The following is a 20,551-nucleotide window of genomic DNA, read 5'->3' as shown; positions in this document are numbered from 1 at the left end:
GGAGAAGCTGCTCTGAAGACAAAACCCATGAAGAAGTCATTGGGAAACCATCTCAACTACTCTTCCCTACTAAGTGGTTCCAGAATCTCTCATATGTAACTGGAGTGAAGACCAACCCCGGGGCACAAGACAATGGAAAGCGTCAGAAGGATGTTTGAGCAATGTTTAAAAACCCGCCTCTGGAGTCTTCCACAAGTTCTCCAGAGAAGGTTAGAATTAGGAGACACGAGGCAATGGAGAGATTTTAATACATGGATGAGAATTTTAAACATTGAGCCATCAAGAGCCGGAGCCAATGTTGGTCAGTGGGTGATGGTTGAACAGGAGTTGGTGTGAATTCGGTTACGGGCAGCAGAGTTTTGGATGAACGCACGTTTATGGAGGGTGGCAGATGGGAGGCCAGCTAGGAGAGCCATAGTCATGTCTAGAGCTAACAAAGGCATGGATGAGGATTTCAGCAAAGGATGAGCGGAGGCTGGGGCAGAGTTGGGCAATGCTACAGAATTGGGAGCAGCAGGTCTTGGTAATAGCACCAAGATGTGGTGGGAAGCTTATCTCGAGGTCAAACATGGTCTGGTTCAGTCTCGGAAAGTTGCCTGGGAGAGAGGGAATGGAATCAGTAGCTAGGGAATGACTCATGTTCTGTGAGCAGGAAGTACTGTACCAATTGCCCCATCTTCATTCTGAGAATTTAATAAACAAGATAAAAATAAGCCTGCCCATCGAATTAGCAAAGGAGGGAGAGATTTCTTTACCCTTTGCTCATACTCTTGGGTAGATGAAACGCTTTGATTATAGTCCAATCAACTGGACATTACAAAACAAATCTAAAGTCAACAAGACAGACATTTTACAACTGACGGTAAGTTCCCTCCTCTCCTTACCTGTCTAAAGGGCAGTGTTTCGAAACCACCCTGTTTTAGCACCAGACAGTACATAGTTTGAATCAAACCTACACTTGCTCATTGTACTGTCAAATTACAACCTGCTCCAGAAATTAATATTAAGCTGAACACCTCCCTCTGGTGGCCAAATAAATGTAATTGCTACTGAGTTTTCTTTGCACTAAGCAAACTGTTTGGCTTGCAGCTGCAGTCATGTTTGATTTGTGCAAAGACATGGACAAGGAAAGGTAAAAACACAGGATTAATCTACCACTTAAAGATGGCCGCACAAATTGGAGTAAAGTTCAAATCTGCCTTTCGGATGGGTCTGCCCACTCAGTTGGACATAAAAGATGTCTTGTCACTATTGAAAGTGCAGTCGGGGAGTTCTCCCCACGTCCTGGTCAGTGTTTAACCTTTTACGACTAGGTGAGAGGGGTCTAGGGGTTCCCTAGCCTTTGCCTGGTTTAACCATAACAGGGTTTAATTTTTTTTTTAAAACACCTTGTTTTAGCTCCCCCTTAGTGAATCCTTGTTCACCGCTTTCCAATTGTAGGGCAAAGAAATCAATTCAGACAGGTTTTCTTAAATTTAAACAAGGTAGAAATTTATTAATCTTAAACTCTAATCCGGTTAATGACTACGAATATGCAACGCAACCACGCTAGTATGCATATGCGATAAACACACACACGCGGATAGAGATAGAAAAAGTGGAAAGAATTAAGGGGAAAAGATCGAGGCAATAGATGGGTTTCTATTTACTGTCTGTTGAGTTCAATGTGGAGCCTTTGGATGTCGGTAGGTCTTGCTGTTCGTGGGGGCCCAGTTCACGCTTCACCTTGTTTCAATGTCGGAGTCGGAGTCTCTTGAGGTTTACGTGTCTTCCATGGGTCTGTTAGCTTGGGAGAAAGCAAGGGATAGGCCGCCTAGGAGAGGGGCTTCCTTGTTCGAGCTTCAGTTGCAAACTGCCTTCTGTTCCTTTCTGTGTGGCACAATTCAAAAAGCCCAGGTTACCCAGCAGGTTAGTCATGTGACTAGCTCCTTATTTGGAACGGTCTCTCCTGCAAGGTTGGTGGATTGTACTACCTTAGCAGTCCCTGGAATGCGCTGCCTTGCACCTTCAATGTCTGGTGATCAAAATCCCTGTGGGTTAATTGGAGCAGGGAATAGTCCTTTGTCTCTACAAGCCGCGTCTCTTAGAATGCAAATGTCCTTCCAGCCCAGTGTCTGGTGATCTTCAAACAAGTCATTTCTTCACTCCAGTAACAGTTTAAAAACAATATTCATATGACATAATTAATATGCCGCATTCTTGGCAGGCGGGGGTCTGCATGACAAACCCTAAACCAACTTCACTAAAAAAGAAAATTATCTGGCCATTTACCTCATTACTGTTTGTGGGAGCTTCCTGTGCACAAATTGGTTGCTGCATTTCCTACATTGCAACAGTGACGACTACACTTCAAAAGTATTTCATTGGTTGTAAAGCGCTGTGGGAATGTCCTAAGGTCATGAAAGGCTCCGCCATATAAATGCAAGTTCTTTCTTACTTTCAAAAGCTGGAAAAACACTTGCAGATTAAATAGTCCATACCTGACCAATGCCAATAGGAAAACAAAAAGAGAAAACACAAGTCTGAAGTTTTCAAAATGAAGGGCAGGAGAAATTTCATTACGGAAGAGGGTTGTTGGAGCACAACTGCTTTGTCACAGGGAGTCAGACAGGAACTTCCTTGGGTTTCCACCCCTAAATCGTCCCAGGGTTTTGATTTCTGGTTGCTTGCCTCTCCCGGGAGATTTTGTGTGGATTGATGAGGGGGACGTGGATGGGGTCATGATGTGCACAGGTTGCAACATGACAGAATGGAACAGGCTAGCCTGTCTTTACGTGTAGTACAATTTAGACACTTTGAATTACTGCAAGCAGGAAAAAAAAACAATTTCAAAAGCACTTCTAAAAATAAGGGAGCTGAACAGGACTTTCCAGCGTAATAGGCACGGCCTACCCAGTCTCATGTTGATGCATTTAAGGAAAAGCTAGATAAATATGAGGAAGAAAGGAACAGACATATATGTCGATATAGTGAAATGAAGTAAGGTGGGAGGAGGCTCATGTGGGGAATAAACACCAGCATACAGCTGTTGGGCTGAATGGCCTGTTTCTGTGCTGTAAACACTACGTAATATTGTAAGAATCACAAACCAGATGATACAAAGCATCTTCCAAAGAATGCATAGACGTATTAAAATATCTTTGTAACTACAAACACTGAAGGAACACTATTTAAAGTTTCATCCTGAGGACCAGAAACTGGAACATGCCTCCAACTTACACTGCAAGTGCAAAGCCTTTACTGTCTAACCATTTAAAACAAAATGACCCTTACTGTCAGAGTTTCTAAATTACATATGCCTACTTTATCAAACTGGCTATGGTCAGAGTTCAGATTGCATCAGAAGGGCTAGGTTTAACCCCTTGTGACCTTTATTAATATCAGTGAGAAGTTAAAAGACTTTGCACTTACATTATATTTGTAGTATAATTGCAACCTACGGGAGCTTTGAGCTTAATACATTGACATTATGCTGGCTGTAAGGTCAAAAGCATGACAGATAAAGACTATACCAGGGACACTCAACACTGCTTCCGTTAAAGGTTGTGTCTTACAATCTCGATGGAATCTTCTAAAGAAGTCACCAGGTTAGTGGATTAAGGTAACCCAAAAGATATAGGCCACCTGGACATTCAGAAAGCGACAACAACTTGTATTTATAATAGCCCCTTTGACGTAATAAAGCAGTTCAAGATGCATCATAGCTTGCCACATAAGGAGATATTAGATGACCAAAAGCTTGGTCAAAAAGGTGAGTTTTAAGGAGTGTCTTAAAGGTGGAAAGCGAGGTGGAGAGGCGCAGAGGTTTAGGGGAAGAACTTCACAGCTTAGAGCCTAGGCAGCTGAAGGTACAGCCGCCAATAGTGGAGCAATTAAAATCAGGGATGCTCAAGAGGCCAGAATTACGGGAATGCAGATATCTTGGAGGGTTGTGGGACTGGAGGAGGTAACAGAGATGGGAAGGGGTGAGGCCATGGAGGGATTAGAATTAGATTAGAATTTTAAAATTGAGGCATTGTTTAAACGAGCCATTGTAGGTCAGGGAGCACTGGGGTGATGGGTGAATGGGACTTAAAACGAGTTAGGACCCAGGCAGCAAGTTTTGGATGACCTCAAGCTTTTAATAAAGGTACCTCGCAAGAGGCTTCGATACAAGATAGAATCTTGTGGAATTAGTGGTAATCTGCTGCAGTGGATTAACAACTGGCTGAATGCCCATAGGCAGAAAGTGATAGTAAATGGATCTGGATCTGCTTGGAGACCAGTTATCAGTGGTGTCCCGCAGGGATCTGTGTTAGGATCTTTGCTATTGATTATTTACATTAGAAATAGCAGTAGACTATTCAGCCCCTTGTATCTGCTCTGCCATTCAATTAGATCACGACTGATCTGTACCTCAAGTCCTTACCCACCCGTAGCTCCATATCCCTTGATACCCTCACCTCACAAAAATCTATCAGTCTCAGTCTTGAAAGCTCCAGCTGATCCAGCATCCACAACCTTTTGTGGCACCGGGTTCCAATTTTAATACCCTATGCAGGAAGAAGTATTTTTCCCAATTTCCCTCAGAAATGGCCGAGCTCTAATTTTAATATTATGCCACCTCATTCTTGATACCCTCACTACAGGAAATAGTTTCTCTGCATCCACCCAAATGGAGATGGGCTGGGCATGTTGCTCGAAGAAAATGACAACAGTGGACAAAAAGGTTAATGGAGTGGCAGCCAAGATCAGGAAAGGAAGAAGGGGGGGGAGGGGGGGGGGGTGGGGAGAGACCGAGAAGACGATGGAGAGACGGCATAATATCATTCCTAGGAACCACATGGGCGAGAACAGCAAGGGACAGAAATAAATGGAAAAGGCATGAGGTGGGTTACATCCTACAGTGGATGAACACAGCCTAAACGATGATGATCCACCCAATCAAAATCTACTAGCATTTTAAACACGGAGATCAAATCACCCCTCAATTTCTAGCCTCAAGGGAATGCAAGCCCAAGTTAATGATCTAGATGTAGGTCATTGGGGAATGAGTGGCCAGTTGGCAGGCTACACCAAGATATACAAGAGTTTTAGGACTATGGATGTTAGACATTGCTATGGCAATAGACATTTTCTGATCAAGGTAGCATAAAAAAAAAAGCCTAAAGTGTCATGTGCACTCTTGCTTTGGAAGGTCTTGAGGCAGATCATTTGTCCTCTATTTGTGAACTTTGATCATTGCCTCATGTAGCTCTTAAAGCCCAGACTGCAGAAGGATGACTAGTACAAACAAAGTTCTTCTGTGAACCAAAGATATAGGGTTGAAGAATGAAAACTAGTTCGTAAAGATATGTTGAGCAAAGTCTTGTCATGCAAACCCACAGCATCTTTATTTTTCGGAGATAGGCAAGAAAGATAAAAGTACAAAAGAACTTGTATTTATACAGCTCCTTTTAAGATCCTAGGACATCTCAAAACACTTTACAGTCCAAGAAGTATTTTTGAAATGTAATCACTGTTGTAATGCAAGAAGGTCGAATTTGTGCACAATATCTCACAAACAGCAATGAAATTATGATCTGATATTCTGTAGTTTTAGTGATGTTAGTTGAGGGATAAATATTGTCCAGGACAGCAGGGAGAACTCCCCTGCTCTTCTTCAAAATAGTGCCATGGGATCATCGGAGGGGGTAGATGGGGCCTCAGCTGAGTGTTGCATCTGAAAAGCAGCACCTCTTTTAATGCAGTGCTCAGACAGGTACCAAAATTGGAACAAAATTTCAAATCTGTACTTTTCAAAAGGACAACATTTCATGGATTAAAGTTGGATTTGCAACAATTAGATAGACACTTTCCCCAAGAACGTTTTTCCTCAGGCTGGTTAGATAGACGTACAATGCATTTTAAGTGCCTTCAATTATTTATTTTCCAAGGTCAGTTCTTGCGAGATACAATCCACTTACAAAAAAAAAAGTGCTTGCACTGCAGTTTAATAAAACAGAAAAGCAGCTACAGTGTGAAGTGAAAAGATGCAGCAACATCCACTAAAGTAAATCGTTGCTTCATTGAAGAGCCCTCTGTTTATTGTCCTTCAGCAGAAGCAGTCGGCTCCTCTTGCAATGTCCTGTTGCATTCATGCTACTTTCCCAGTGGCTACATGGTAATAATACCACAAAATCTTAAACAGGAGAAGCTTGGTTTTATTCAAGTTGCAGGATTAATCGATTCATCACATTGCTTCTCTACTGTCAATCTGCATAGTTTTAATGTCATTCCATTTTAAGGTAAATTGAGCTGAATAGTAACTATAAATCAGTTAAAACTTATAGTTCACTTTACAGATTGAGAATACAAAATAAAACCTTTTGGAACAACTTGTACAAATGATCAAGTATATGCAATAAAAGGTACATGGTTTGGAAAAAGTTAACAGTTTGAGTGCAGTGTCTTAATTGAAACTCTGAAGAATGCAAATACTTGTCTTAATTCCATTTGGTACATCCAATCCCCACTCTCTCTGTGCTGGAGGGGACAAAAAACAGCAATGTGCTTCGATTTTACACTTGCACAGACCTGGAGAGAATAAATTGAAGGATTTTCATTGCAGTGAGATCAACTTCAAGTCTGAGCTCAATGCAACATATTGAAGAAACTGACATTCCCATTTTGGACACCCAAGCATGCAGTCACAGTTAGAAAAAATTAGGACAAAATGCCTAAATTACAACAGTGACTACACTTCAAAAAGTACATAATTGGCTGTAAAATGCTCTGGGACGCCCAGAGGTTGTGAAAGTCGTTATATAAACATAAGTCTTTCTTTTAAAGGCATATTGTGCTACATGTGCAATATTTTACTCCTCTGTTTTATCTTAAACTGAACATAGGGAATTCTGAATTATGATTCAGAGACAATTTCAGTAGGTTTTGAAGCCTTATGGTATGTACTGTTATCATCAGGATTTGTGTAATAATGGATGCATGAAACTTACACACACCCAGTTGTCCAATTGTAGACCTTGTTCTTCCAAACAGGGGTGAACGTTTTGAGCTATTTAACAGGAGGATGAAATACTGGTGGCCACTGTCGGTGGTAGGAATGGAAACGTGTACACAAAGAGCACACAATTAAAGTATATGGCTTGAAGCAGGCATGCCTAACCTGCAATCCATGGATCACACATTGCCTCCAAGGCCTGGAAATCTTACCATCAAAGATCAAGCAACAAAGTCTGATTTACACTTACAAGGAGTAAAACTGAACTGCGCCAGATGCAAAACAGACAGTTACAATTTGTCCATCTGTTGTATACGTTGTCCGATTTTCCTTTCGGGGCAGATGCCTGTTATACATCTCCCGATCTGCTGTCAACCATTTTACATCACTAACAACACCACCACCCAAACCACCACCCCCCCCACTCCAGTTGAATTTTTCTGGTTTCTCCAATGTTGAGCTTTGTAGGTTGGGAGATTCTGAAGATTATTCATTGCAGGTAAACCTAAACCTGAACACCAAAATGTGTCAGGATCAGCAACGTAAAATATGCAGAAACAAATGGATTTGAACTGTATGCACACAACTCTGCAGTCCCTAAAGCTTGGAAACCCCTGGATAAGGGAAATTTGTTTTATAACGTCCTGGTACTGATAAGGAAAAATAACTGGAGTAAATAACTGCCTGAATAAATTTTTTTTAAATAAAAAGAATTACCTGATAGGGTGGTGGAAGCAAATTCAGTAGTAACTTTCAAAGATACCTGAAAAGGAGAAGATTTGCAAGGCAATGGGGAGTGGGACTAATTGGATAAGTCTCAAAGAAACACAATGGGCATCTTTCAGTGCTGCAAGATTCCACGATAAGCCTAGTTGCTGCTGTTTCCATAGCTACGCACACTTCCCTTTGACAATAGTGTGATGTAGTGGAAGGATTCACCAACTGATTTAACATTCTGACAGGCCATGATGTGAAGGGTCTTTCCATGGCCATAACCATTACTTTACCAGTTGATAGGGCAGTTATAGTCCAATATGGCAGAAGAGTTTCATCAGCTGCCAGATTCCATATAACGGGAGGGGTGGGCCACCCATACCCGTCGGACGCGAGTATCCCATTGGATGTCAACCCAGAATTCCAAGCCGGAACTTTGTTCGCCACTTGCTGGGATTGTCTGGAGTCGGGTTCTCTGACTGAGAGGCAGGAACTCTACCACTAGGCCAAAGGCTCGCTCCAATAAATCTTGCGATAACACTGGCATGACTGAAGAATTATACCCTGCAGATTTCATCAGTAGAATGAATGACTAGCTCAAAGCAAAAAATGGTCCCTCAAAGCAAAAGGCTAATGTTTCATTTTTGGCAACGGAACAAATTGCCTCAACTGAAAATTTCTTGGAGGGGAGGCATGCGGATAGAAGAGTCCACTCATTTTTTTTTTACTGCACGGAAAACGGCTGGTGTCAAAATGCCGACTCAGGTTTCTCTCCGTTACAGCTGGAAATCAGCACTGGAACCCTCATTTAGTGTGTTTTTTTGTGTCCTTCATACTTGCATTCCAAAAATGCTGACCTCTGAGGCAAAATGCTAGCGCAGGCTGATAGTATCAAAGCAATTCACTGTCCAATTGCTTGAAATAAAGAAGCAAAAATTAAATTACATTTTTGTTCTGGAAACAACTGCCTGTTCTGCTCTGATTCAGAAGCTAATGGATGAGAGTAAAGCTTCCAATAGACAACAAAAATCCAGTTTACAAATCAAGTTAAACAGCTTCCTTTAAATTAAAGAAAATTTCAAAAGAAAATTACTTGAAATATTTCACAGTCTGTTATCTAACAGAAGATTGTGAATGAAAGCATTCAGCTTGACCGAATGCAACAGATTGTCTGTGTCAGTGCAGTACTGGACTGTTATTAACTTGTATGGAGATAAAACACAAGAAATAAATACCGGTAGGAAAATGTACAGAAGGAAATGTTTACATAAGACTGATAGTTGGGGACACTATTAGCCATGGAGTAATGAGATGCCAATGTTCATTCAATCCCCTATCAATGTCCCCTCTTAATTATTTTAGTTGTGCGCAACCGGTTCATTTAAATGTGCAGTACCTTTTTTTTTTGCGCAGTACCTTGAGGGGACAACCTGTATGAGGCCTGCACGGTACCTCCAGGTTGCCACGTAGCTGCACGCGTGTGGAGCTTACAGGAAAAACTACCGCCTCTACGAGGTCCTCATCCCAGCCAACAACTAGATAAGTGAGATGCTTCCAGGGAATGCATGAGTCTAAGAGAGGAAAGCAGTTGGAAATCGTAGAGAAAGTCACCCCAAACGGCTCACTGATGCCTCCTAGTTCTACTGCATAGCAACAGTGGTAATTTAAGTTCCATTGCAGTTGCAGACCCTCACATGACACTAATCAAAAAATTAAGGGGTAGGGGAAAATTCTAACAACACTCAAGAAGCTCAATCCCAACCAGGACAGAACTGTACACTTGGTCAGAACACATCACTGGACTCAATATCCACACCACCACCGCACCACAGGCACACTATGTATACAGGATGCACTGCAGCAGCTCACCAAGCTCAACTCGAAAAGCACCTCCCAGCTCTGCAATCTCTCTTACTGATAAGGCCTAGAGCAGCAAGAACATGGGAACACCATCACTTTCACACTTCCCTCCAAGCACAGACCAGTGAACACAGTGTTGTCGTTTCATGGTTGCTGGGTCAAGATCCTACAAAACTCTATCTATCATACTGGGAGCACGATCACAAGGTCTGCAGAAATTCAAGGAGAAGGCCCACCATTACCACCTTCTTAAAGCAACTAGGGATGAGCAATAAATCCAGCCTTTCTAGAATCACCCACATGCAGAGAACAAGTTTTACATGATGTGTTTCTAACAGAGGTTTCTGTCTAACAACCAAGAGCAGAAACCCTGATTTTTCTCCTCTGTAGCCAAGTGCTGAGATCTCGTTTGACACTCTCCACCCAACTGCTGCCCAGCTGGGTGAGCTTAACAGAACACTGGCCAACCCAACCCAACACAGCACGTACATGCCTATATCATCTCAAACATCATGGAGAGGAGCAGCTCCTTTAAGGTCTGTGTGGCAACTTGAAAATATTGTATGATCCTTTCTCACCTATAACCCATCTTACACTCAAGAAAGTGATAGATAAACTTGGAAATAGCAATGTTGCTTCAGAGCTCTTTCAGGCGAAGTTTATGGAGGTCACCCAAGTGTTAACACCTAGAAGCCAAGAACTGAAGATTAAAAGGAGTGCACAGGAGATCCCTTTTCCCCCCAAAAATAAATAAAATTGTTGCTGCTGGAATAACATAAAAAGTGAAAACTGTATAGTATGTCATATATGCTACAGCATAGAAAAAGGACATTCAATCCATCTGGCCCAGACCAGTGTTTATACTCAATGCATACCTCTATAATTGGACTTTCCTACACTGCCCAAGTATCCCTCTATTCTTTTCTCTCTCAGTGCTGCTCTGAAGTGTTAGTGCGGATAAGGTACTCAAGGGTGAAAGTGGGGTTTGAACCACAGCTACTGACTCAAAGGAAAGGATACGACAGCAGAGACAACTTGATACCGTCTCGCTCTTTGGGAGGGCAGTACTGAGAGACTGTCCAAACATACCCAGACCAGAGCCCATTTACATCTGACCATTGTTAAGAAATCCCTATATTCCAAATGAGAAATATTAATTGAATTGATTAGAAACTTACATTCAAGTTTTAAAGAAAATCTTGCAGTTAGTTTTTAAAAAAAAACTAGCATCCAAGATGGCCACCGCAATTTGCATCTGAAACACCTTTTCACATTCAAAAGATCCACCCAGAGTCAAAGGTTTGAGCAGCATGGATCCAGAACAATGGCTTGCTCTAAGTGATTGAATTACCTAAAATGGCTTCATTAATACAGTAGTCAAGGCAATCCTAATGACTTTGAAAGAGCAAACCCCCTCCAAGTGTAAATTGGCTTCCTGTGGCCTGTGGAGCAAATTCCTAACCTTGAATTTCATTAGAAGGTTCCAGAAAACCTGAAGCAGCCATGTGACTGTCTGTCCATCTCAGGGGAAGCTGTGTTTTTTCCCTTCGTACAAAGAGACAAACAGTAACTCAGACTATGCAGCAGGAAAAAGCTGCTTGCCTGCCTTTCTCTTTCCCTCTCCCCAGAAAACATCAAGTTTGAAACCTTCTGCGACTGTGGACCCTCCAAGCCTACAGGCTGCCACAGCCAGCGACCAGGGGAAAAGAGCCACCTACTAGTCTGCCTTCAAGAAAACCCGGAGCAAAGCAGGCCAGCCACGAAGTGCACTTTGACCAACCAAAGACTTCAAGAACACAACTTCAGACGGAAGGCCACCAAATCATCCAACCCCACTGAAGGTGTATTTAACTTTTATTTATTCAGAACTTTAATCCAACCAAAATACCTACATTCCACTTTGTAATCTATTTATGTGTATGTGAGTCTCATGTTAATGTGTGCGTGAATGTGTAGATTTTTAAAATTATTTTTAAATCGGGGTTAGATTGTTAAGTATAATAAATTTACCTCTTTCTTGTTTAAACCCAAGAAAACTTGTCTGATTGGTTCTTTCACGATCACAGTAAAGGAGAAAGATAAAACACTCACAGAGCTGTACAAACACTGTTTAAAAAGGAATAAACCCTGTTGCGGTCAAATAAGGGGAAGGGGCAAGAGGGGAGCCTGAGACCCCCTCCTCATCATGCTGTAACGGGAGCTTCCAATCATTTTAAAGAGTTTGTCTAAATAAATCTCGTCACAGTATAGAAACCTCCACCATAACCACCGTCACAAAAGCTGGACTAATTTGTACCAGCCTAACCAAGTTTTTCCACCCGTCAATAGGAATCTGCAATTGCTCTTAATAGGTTGTTCAGGATTTCTTCTAAAAATGACTCAGTCAGTACTATCAATGAATTTCTACTAACCAGCAGAAAGTTTACTCAACTATGTACTAAAACTACATATCAAACATTAATTAATCGCATCACACAAACAGCACTTCAAAAAGGAGGCATTTTAGCAGGGAAGTTCTATTATTGCGTGGGAGCAGGTCATTTAGTGCTGACTGTTTATTCTAATTCCATTCCCCTGCTCTTTTCCTGTATCCCTTCTGCATTATCTTACAGTCTCATGCTCAGGATGCCTTTCGTAATAAAGAAACATAGGAACAGTCGAAGGCCTTTCAGATCCTTGTGTCTATTCCACCATTCAATGACTCAATAAAATTGATAGATTTTGCTAGATTTTTGAGAGATACGGAGCCAAGGTAGGTGAATGGAGTTGGGATACAGATCATGGCTGATCTGTATCATGGCTAGCAAAATCTAATGATCTCAGATTTAAAGTTAATCATAAAGCATTCCGGGTTTTAATGACCCTAATACAAAAAAGAACTCTAACTTCCCTTTTCATTCTTCTAGTGAAATTCTGAGTTTTTGCCTCCATTTACCAATTAGAGTAAGCAATCCTACACTGTTTAACAACTTGTATTTATATAGCATATTTAATGTAGTAAAATATCCCAAGGCGCTCTCAAAACCATTCATGTTTTCAATTTTTATTTGATCCCTGTGTAACCTCCTGCATCAGGGAAAGAAAATCCCCAACTTTTCCAAACCTTTCTTCATAACTAACTTCTCAATCCTGCTATCATCCTACTGAATCCTTGCTGTACCGCTCCCATGGCTCCAATATCCCTCCAATAATGGTGCATGCTAAAGCCCCTACAATGCCCCAACTATAGCCAATGCTTTGCATAAATTTAACAGCACTTCCTTGCTTTTATATTCAATACCCTATGTACAAAACCCAGAATCCCCCTACTTCTTTATGGTTTGTTCAACCCTTTAAAGATTTAAGGTGGTGAAATTCAACTTTGGTGGCAACATAAAACAGAAGGCAATAAATTGGCTGTTATATATTCTGCCTGAGTCTCCTTTCTATTTCGCACACACACGCACGCACGCACACACACACACAAGGAAGGCAGAGAAGAATTCAATGAAAACTCACCGTAAAACAAGAATGCCCTTGTCATGTGATGATCTTGATAGGTCCTATTTATGGTAAAGAAGCAGGTATCTGCTCCACACTGGCCTAATCGGCCCAGTTCACCCGTCAATGGCGACCACCAGAGAATAATGGGATGTTGGATGCCCACATCTGAAAATTTCTTCACGCTGGTAAGTAAATCATTCGTTTCTTTCACATTATTCCAAACCTCCAATCTGTCGCTGTGCAGATTCTCACTTTTCATTTTCTTCTTTTCAAATTGTCCCAGCTCAACCACCACCTGCAGATATGAACACTCAAGTCATGCAAAGCTGAGTTGGTGCAACAGTTTGAATTATATTCAGTAATGTATAACACACTTTGGCAGGGAGAATAATTTCCCTCCCACTGCTGGCAAACAGTTTGAAGTACTAACATACAACAACACAAATCAGTCCTGGCAGTCAAAAGTTTCCTAAAAACACATTCAAAGCCTGTCCACCATCTACAAGGCACAAGTCAGGAGTGTGATGGAATACTCTCCACTTGTCTGGATGGGTGCAGCTCCAACAACACTCAAGAAGCTCAACACCATCCAGGACAAAGCAGCGCACTTGACTGGCACCCCATCCACAACCTTCAACATTCACTCCCTCCACCACCAGCACACAGTGGCAGCAGTGTGTACCATCTACAAGAAGCACTGCAGCAACTCACCAAGGTTCCTTCAACAGCACCTTCCAAACCACAATCTCTACCACCTAGAAGACAAGGGCAGCAGATGCATGGGAACACCACCACCTGCAAGTTCCCCTCCAAGTCACCCACCATCCTGACTTGGAACTATATCGCCGTTCCTTCACTGTTGTTGGGTAAAATTCTGGAACTCCCTCCCTAACAGCACTGTGGGTGTACCTACACCCCAAGGACTACAGCGGTTTAAGAAGGCAGCTCATCGCTACCTTATCAAGAACAATTAGGGATGGGCAACAAATACTGGCCTGGCCAGTAACACTCACATCCCACGAATGAATAAAAACTTAGACATGTTTCTTACAAGTCTCTGCACCTGCAACTAAACACACACATTCTCCTTTTCACTCTTCCATGCCAAGCAGGAACCCATTTCTTCCACTGCATTTACATCCAGCAGATCGTGTTCTGAGTTATTTTCATTACAATTTCTCCCTTCTTCTTTTACATGGACAAGTCGTTAGTCTGACTCAGGAGCACCGGCTAGATACGATGGCTGGGAGAGATAGAGGTGTCACTCTGCTGCTATCGGACGAGGGTACCCTGCTGATCTGATCTCCTGCTTGCCAGGCCTGCCTGGAATGGGACTCGAACTGACTCAAGAGGCGGAAAAACAGCAGCTGAGTTAAGGCTCACTCCTAAACACATGCATACATCATGATAATTAAAGTTTATGTTCAAATGTATGAATTTTCTCTTACCAAAGGGCTTGTATTTAACTTCTTACTTTGACTAGCTAATGAAATGTGTTGCTTTTGAATGAGCGCAGATAAGAAACCAAATTTACTTTTCATCATAACTTATAAATATTTAAATCATGTTTAAACAGCCCATCAAAAGAATCAACATGAGGAGACACCACACTGAAACCTATCCAAACCGCTAGAATTTTATACACTGTGTTTTTTAATTCCTACTACCATCTACAATATTCTGCATCAATTGCATGACTTGACAGGAAACCCTGCTAGGACATTTAACGAATACTTATTTATAAGAAATTAGTTGCAAATATCCAACTAATACTGCATTTCTTCATTAAGCGGTACTGTCATCAGTCTGTTCATCTGTTTGACAGTCAGCCTGTGTCTTTCCATCTGCACACTTAACCTTCTTGAAGCAATTATTTCTTCCTCTTTCTCGGTCAAAGAATAAGAGATAAAGCTTTATGTCGGGCCTCACCATCAACAGAGAGCTGCTGAAAATCAGTCATCCCAAAAACAGAGTGTTGGGAATGGGGATACTGAAACATGCACAGAACATCCCAATCCCTGAGCATGGAATGATTTTTAAAGTAACAGCCTTCCACGTCCAGGAGAAATCTAATTCTAATCAATTTTGTCATTTCCAAAAAATAAAGGTTGCAATAAAACTACATATATATTTTCTTCAGCTCATGCCTACACAGAAGCACGGGTAGTTTACTGGTCACAACTGAAGGCTTACTGTGACCTGGCCCATGATAGATTTCTGAAATTAAATACTTCATAATATTTAATGTGCAACTGGAAATAACTAATATGGGATTTTGACAACAAAAAAAGCTCAAAGCAAATGCAAGATAAAATTCAATGTTTCTGCTTTCTTTCAATTCATTTAACTTTGGATGGGCTGAACTGGATTTTTCTAGATAAATGTTGCATTTCCTTACAATCCCAAGCGAACAAATTTAGCACATAATTATTGAGGCAATTCAACTCTTACAAGATGTTGGCCGAAATAATCCCACCAAACCAGGTTTTAATAGTTTCCAACAAATACCCATCACGCACCTAGTCTCAGTAATCACCAAGTTATATTGGGAAAACAGTTTAACAAATAGCCCCCAAGAATTGACTATTCAAAGCAATAACTGTTAAGTATTTCAGAAAGTTTCTTTTTAAAAAATTGTGCATGTACAATACCCATATTCATTGCTTCAAAAAGAGTCAAAAGGATACCAAACAGCACACACAAATACACTCACATAACTGTGCAGAATTTGGACTTGAGGCCTTAAGCAGACCGTGCATAGGAGCTTTATACGTTCAGGAAAATTGTTTAGATCAAGGTTTGTACATTATAATCTCATGTTTCCTTGTGCAAAAGCAGGTATTAGAGGCGTCAAACTGTTGCTCAATAAGAAACTGAGCATTACAAAGGAACAGCCTATTCCTCAACAACGAATCAGCATAGCATCTAAAAGCTTTGCATCAATTACTAAATCAGCAGTAACAAAATCTGGCAAACTCAATATCTAATCTGATGGACTGGTGGTCCCAAAGTGCTTCACAGCCACTTACAGACAGAGAAATTCAAAGAAACAGATATCGTGGATAGGGTTTAGGGTGGTGATGGGGCGGTGGGGTCAGTTTTTAAGGAGGATCTTGGATGTGGACCAGTGAGAGGTTTATGGAGGAACTTCCAAAACTAGGGGCCAAAGGGCAAGGAGGGTGAGGATAGGACGGAGTGGGCACACAAAAGCCCAGAGTCAGAGCTTGGAGGAGTGGTTAAATGGCTGGAGAAGGTTCCATAAATAGGGAGGGCAAAGCCATGAAGATATGTAAATAAAAAAACAAGAATCTTAAATTTGTGGTATTAAAGAAGTGAAGCCAATGTAGGTCAGTGAAGGCAGAGGTGTTGGGTGAGCCAAGTTGCTGCAGGATGGGATACAGGCAACAGTTTTGGATGAGTGGAAGCTGGGAGGTCAGTGAGGATAGCATTGGAATTGTAGAGTCTGGAGGCAAAGTTGAGGGCTTCAGATGTGCTGAGGTAGAGATGGAAGCTGGTGATGTTACAGTATGCGGTCTTTATGGAGAAATATAGGAGCAAAAGCACAGCTCAAATTAAATGGAATATTGAGACAGCAGCTAGGTAGAGAAATGGAATCAAAGGCACGGAGTTTGTGGAGGAGGCTTAAGATAATGACTTGGGTCTACCCAACATTCAACAGGAGGAACTAGTGGCTGAATAATTACTATGCTGCCAGACTGACAACACAGAGGATTAAGGGAGGTAGAGCTGAGTGTCATCAATGTACATGTGGAACCTGACTTCATGACGGTGGGAGAAGCTGCTAAGGGGAAACCCATAGCTAAGAAAGAGGAGGGGAGCCAAGGATAGATAGTTCCTTGGGAGACTGGAAACAACAGAGCAAGGGAAGGAAGAGAAGCCAATGCTGGAGATACTCTGGCTATGATAAGACAGGCAAACGTGGAAAAAGGCAATGACAGTCCCACTGATCTGGACTATGGAGGAGCAGGCTGTTTTAGCACAGCGACGGAAATCCGATTGGAGATTTTCAAACATGGAGCCGTAGGAAAGACGGGCGTTCAGGGACTTGAGAGGAAAGGAAGGTTTTGAGGACGGGGTGGGGGAATAACCGAGTTATGTTTTTAATAGGGGTAATGGCAATAATTTTGAAAGGAAGGGGGCTTGCAGCTGAGAAGATGAAACCACTTAAAACGATAGATTTAAATTTGATGGAATTGGAATTAATGCAAGAATTAAATAGTGCCCTGCTGTTAAAATATGCACTTTTGCTAACTGAGAATCAGAAGATGATATGTCAAGTTGAAGTGAGATCACTTTTAAAAACACAAATATGCACCATGTTATCCGTAACTTCACAGATTTTGTTTTTTTTTAAATAAAGAGTTCATTTCAGAATGGGAGTATTTCAGGGCTTCTGACTTCAGTCCTGCAAATAGGGGGTTGGAAAAAGACACCCAGGATTCTCCCTGAGAAAAGTACAATGAATATTACTTCAACCACTTTAGCATCTATTATTTTAAAATAATATCCAATTATAATTTATATTTGGTCTGCATTCTCAAATGGCCCCGATATTACAACTAGCCATCGAGGTAAATTACAATAAAAGATCAGCAAATTTTCCTAAAGATGGAAAGTAAGCTCTCCTTCATCAAGCCAAAAGAACGAGCTCAGCACAGATATTAACTTCTTCAACTCAACCAATGCACCTCAAACACAAGCAGAGGGAAACACAAACTGCACCCTGTTCACTATTTCTACACTCTTCACGGTAATTGCACGATTATTTGAGGGTTGTGAGCAAGCAAGATCTTGTTCATAAATCACAGTACAGTATGTGTGAGCACCTTTGCTGCTACATTGCTATACGCCATTAACTTCAAACTCCAGGGTAAAGACTGCAGCTCACCCTCTCATTCAACATTCCCACATTAAAGAAACTAAAATAAAGCATCACCACAATACGGTATATGGCCATCTTAAACAGACGGACCTTTCTAATTTAAATAGATAGCTTTCTTAAATGACCTATACAGCAGCAGTGCTGTCACGAGGATTTCAATAAACCATTTGATTGCAAAGTGATCAAATATGCAGATAACAAAAATCTAGGAAAATGGTCATCACACATACTCCAAGAAGATAAGGACATAATGTAGGATTTCAATGCAAGGACCATATTATATCTGCACGTCCTCATCCATTTGTCCCTCTCCTCACTTCACCTGAAGCTACCCACGGTTTTGATACCCAGTGTAAATTTTGAAATGGGGCTTCTGGAGGTTTTGTGCAACTAGCTTTTTCTTGTTGTCCTTTTGCAGACATGGAAGAAACAACACAGCCCAAGGAGACATTGAGATTAGACCAGAGCACTGTACAATACAAAGCCATGTAGGCACAGCCTAATTCGTAACCATTGATAAGCCAGTAACAAAATCATAGAATCAGACAGCACAGAAGGAGACCATTTGGCTCACTGTACCTGTGCCAGCTCTTTGAAAGAGTTATTCAATTAGTCCCATTCCCTGCTCTTTCCCCATAGCCCTGCAAATTTCTCCTTTTTAAGTATTTATCCAATTTCCTTTTGAAAGATACTACTGAATCTGCCTCCACCGCCCTTTCAGGCAGCGCATCCCAGAACATACCAACTAGCTGCATAATAAAAATTCTCATTACCCCTCTGGACATTTAAAAAAAAACAGGTTTCTTATTCATACACACAAGTGGCCAAAACTGCCAACTACCAACTAACTCCTAGTGCAAGTATCACTTTACTGGTTCTGTTGCATTGAGCAAGAACTGTGATAAAACATCTTGTTTGTGTAAGAAACAAATAACAGTATTATTAGCAGGGTTGTTCAAGAGCATTGCCACTGAGCTCCTGGTGCCGTCTCTAATCACTGCAGCATCACTGTTACAGCATTGCTATTTCATTCACCATCCCATTTACCCTCTGATCTTGGCCTCCTACACTGTTCCAATGAAGATCTAGGCAAGCTTGAAGAGTAATATCTCATCTTTCAACCAGGCCTCATCATCGAGCTCAACAATTTCAGATCATAACCACCACTTCCATTTTCTCGGACAGCAGGTGCTGGTATTGGTTCAGCTGTAACCATTTATACCTCCTCGCGACCCATCTTTTTTTTTCTTGTACCATTACCACTCCCTTTTGCCTTGCACCATCGTCATTTCTCCTGCCCTCCACTCTATCACAGACCTTCCCTTTGTTTTTCTCTCCACATCCTCCACCTCTCCCCTAACTCTGCACTTGCTTAAAAAAGCTGTTAAATCTCTAACTTCTTCCAGTTCTGATGAAAGGTTATTGATCCAAAATGTCAATTGCTTCTCTCTCCGCAGCTGCTGCCTGACCTGCCGAGTGTTTCCAGCACTTTGTGGCTTTATTTCAGATTTCCAGCATCTGCAGTATTTTGCTTTGGTTATAGCACTGCTGTTAGTCATAGTACATGCAAGAGAAGGTTAGCAGCAGCAATGAAATGTCACATCACATTTTATATGTACCAGGAGGAAGAGAGTGGGATTGGAAGAGAATCCATCAGCTGTAAACTACAGGATCAGCAACAGGAGGCAGGAACTAGTAGAGGCTGCTCAGGGAGAAAGGGAAGCCAGGAAGAAATCGTAAGCTACTGTAGGGTACAGCCTGCAAGAAGAGAGAAAAATATCAAAATAATCAATATGAATCATCTACAGTAACATCTAGTTAACACCATGATATACATAGCAAAAAAAAAATCTTAGGTTACAGAGCTCAAAGTTATAAAGATTTTAAGGAAAAAAAACTAATTAAGCAAGCAAAATCACTCTAATTTGCAAATACCATACCACTAACATGTTCAAAAGCAGATCTGCCCAAGCTCCAGAGCTGGGAGGATTTTTTTCCCCAAAAGCATGTAGTTAACCTAGTATTTAGACAGACCAGCTACGTTACAAAGTTTGCATCAATGTGAAGACTCACACTGTGCACTTTAATGCTACAGCAAGACCATCCTACTCAAATTTATGCAGTTAATAAGACATCGTCTTGAGGAGGCAGACTCACAATGCCCTGGGCTTCACGTTGGCTGTAGTGCAATCATAACCGGTGCAAAGCCACGTTCATCTTTTTAATTCTTTTTAGTAGAGAGGGATTGAATAATGGGGCAATTTCTTGGTGACAGGGGAGAGATAATAACCTTTGATATTATATTACAGGAAGGACATAATTCCTCTGGAGAGGAGATTTACAAGAATGTTGCCAGGGCTTGAAAATTGCAGCTATGAGGAAAGATTGGATCGGCTAGGGTTGTTCTCTTTAGAACAGAGGAGGCTGAGGGGTGACTTAATTGAGGTGAACAAAATTATGAGGGTCCTAGATAGAGTAGACAGGAAGGATCTGTTTCCCCTAGCGGAGAGGTCAATTACCAGCGGGACAGACTTAAGGTGATTAGTAGAAAGATTAGAGGGGATGTGAGGAAAAGCCTTTTCACCCAGAGGGTGATGGGTGTCTGGAATTCA

The 20,551-nt window shown here is 41.4% G+C and overlaps 1 protein-coding gene across 1 annotated transcript in view; it reads right to left on the bottom strand.

The window, feature by feature from the left end:
• fut10 (fucosyltransferase 10) overlaps positions 1-20,551 on the bottom strand; it is a 103,798-nt gene that overhangs the window by 13,361 nt on the left and 69,886 nt on the right. The window contains exon 8 of the mRNA XM_068036847.1: positions 13,052-13,331. Within this exon, the coding sequence (XP_067892948.1) occupies positions 13,052-13,331 (280 nt within the window). The remainder of the gene's footprint in view (positions 1-13,051; positions 13,332-20,551) is intronic.

The sequence above is a fragment of the Heterodontus francisci genome, chromosome 1 (genome assembly GCF_036365525.1).
Source record: "Heterodontus francisci isolate sHetFra1 chromosome 1, sHetFra1.hap1, whole genome shotgun sequence".
Classification (NCBI taxonomy): domain Eukaryota; kingdom Metazoa; phylum Chordata; class Chondrichthyes; order Heterodontiformes; family Heterodontidae; genus Heterodontus; species Heterodontus francisci.
This window is presented reverse-complemented; position numbering and strand designations above follow the sequence as displayed.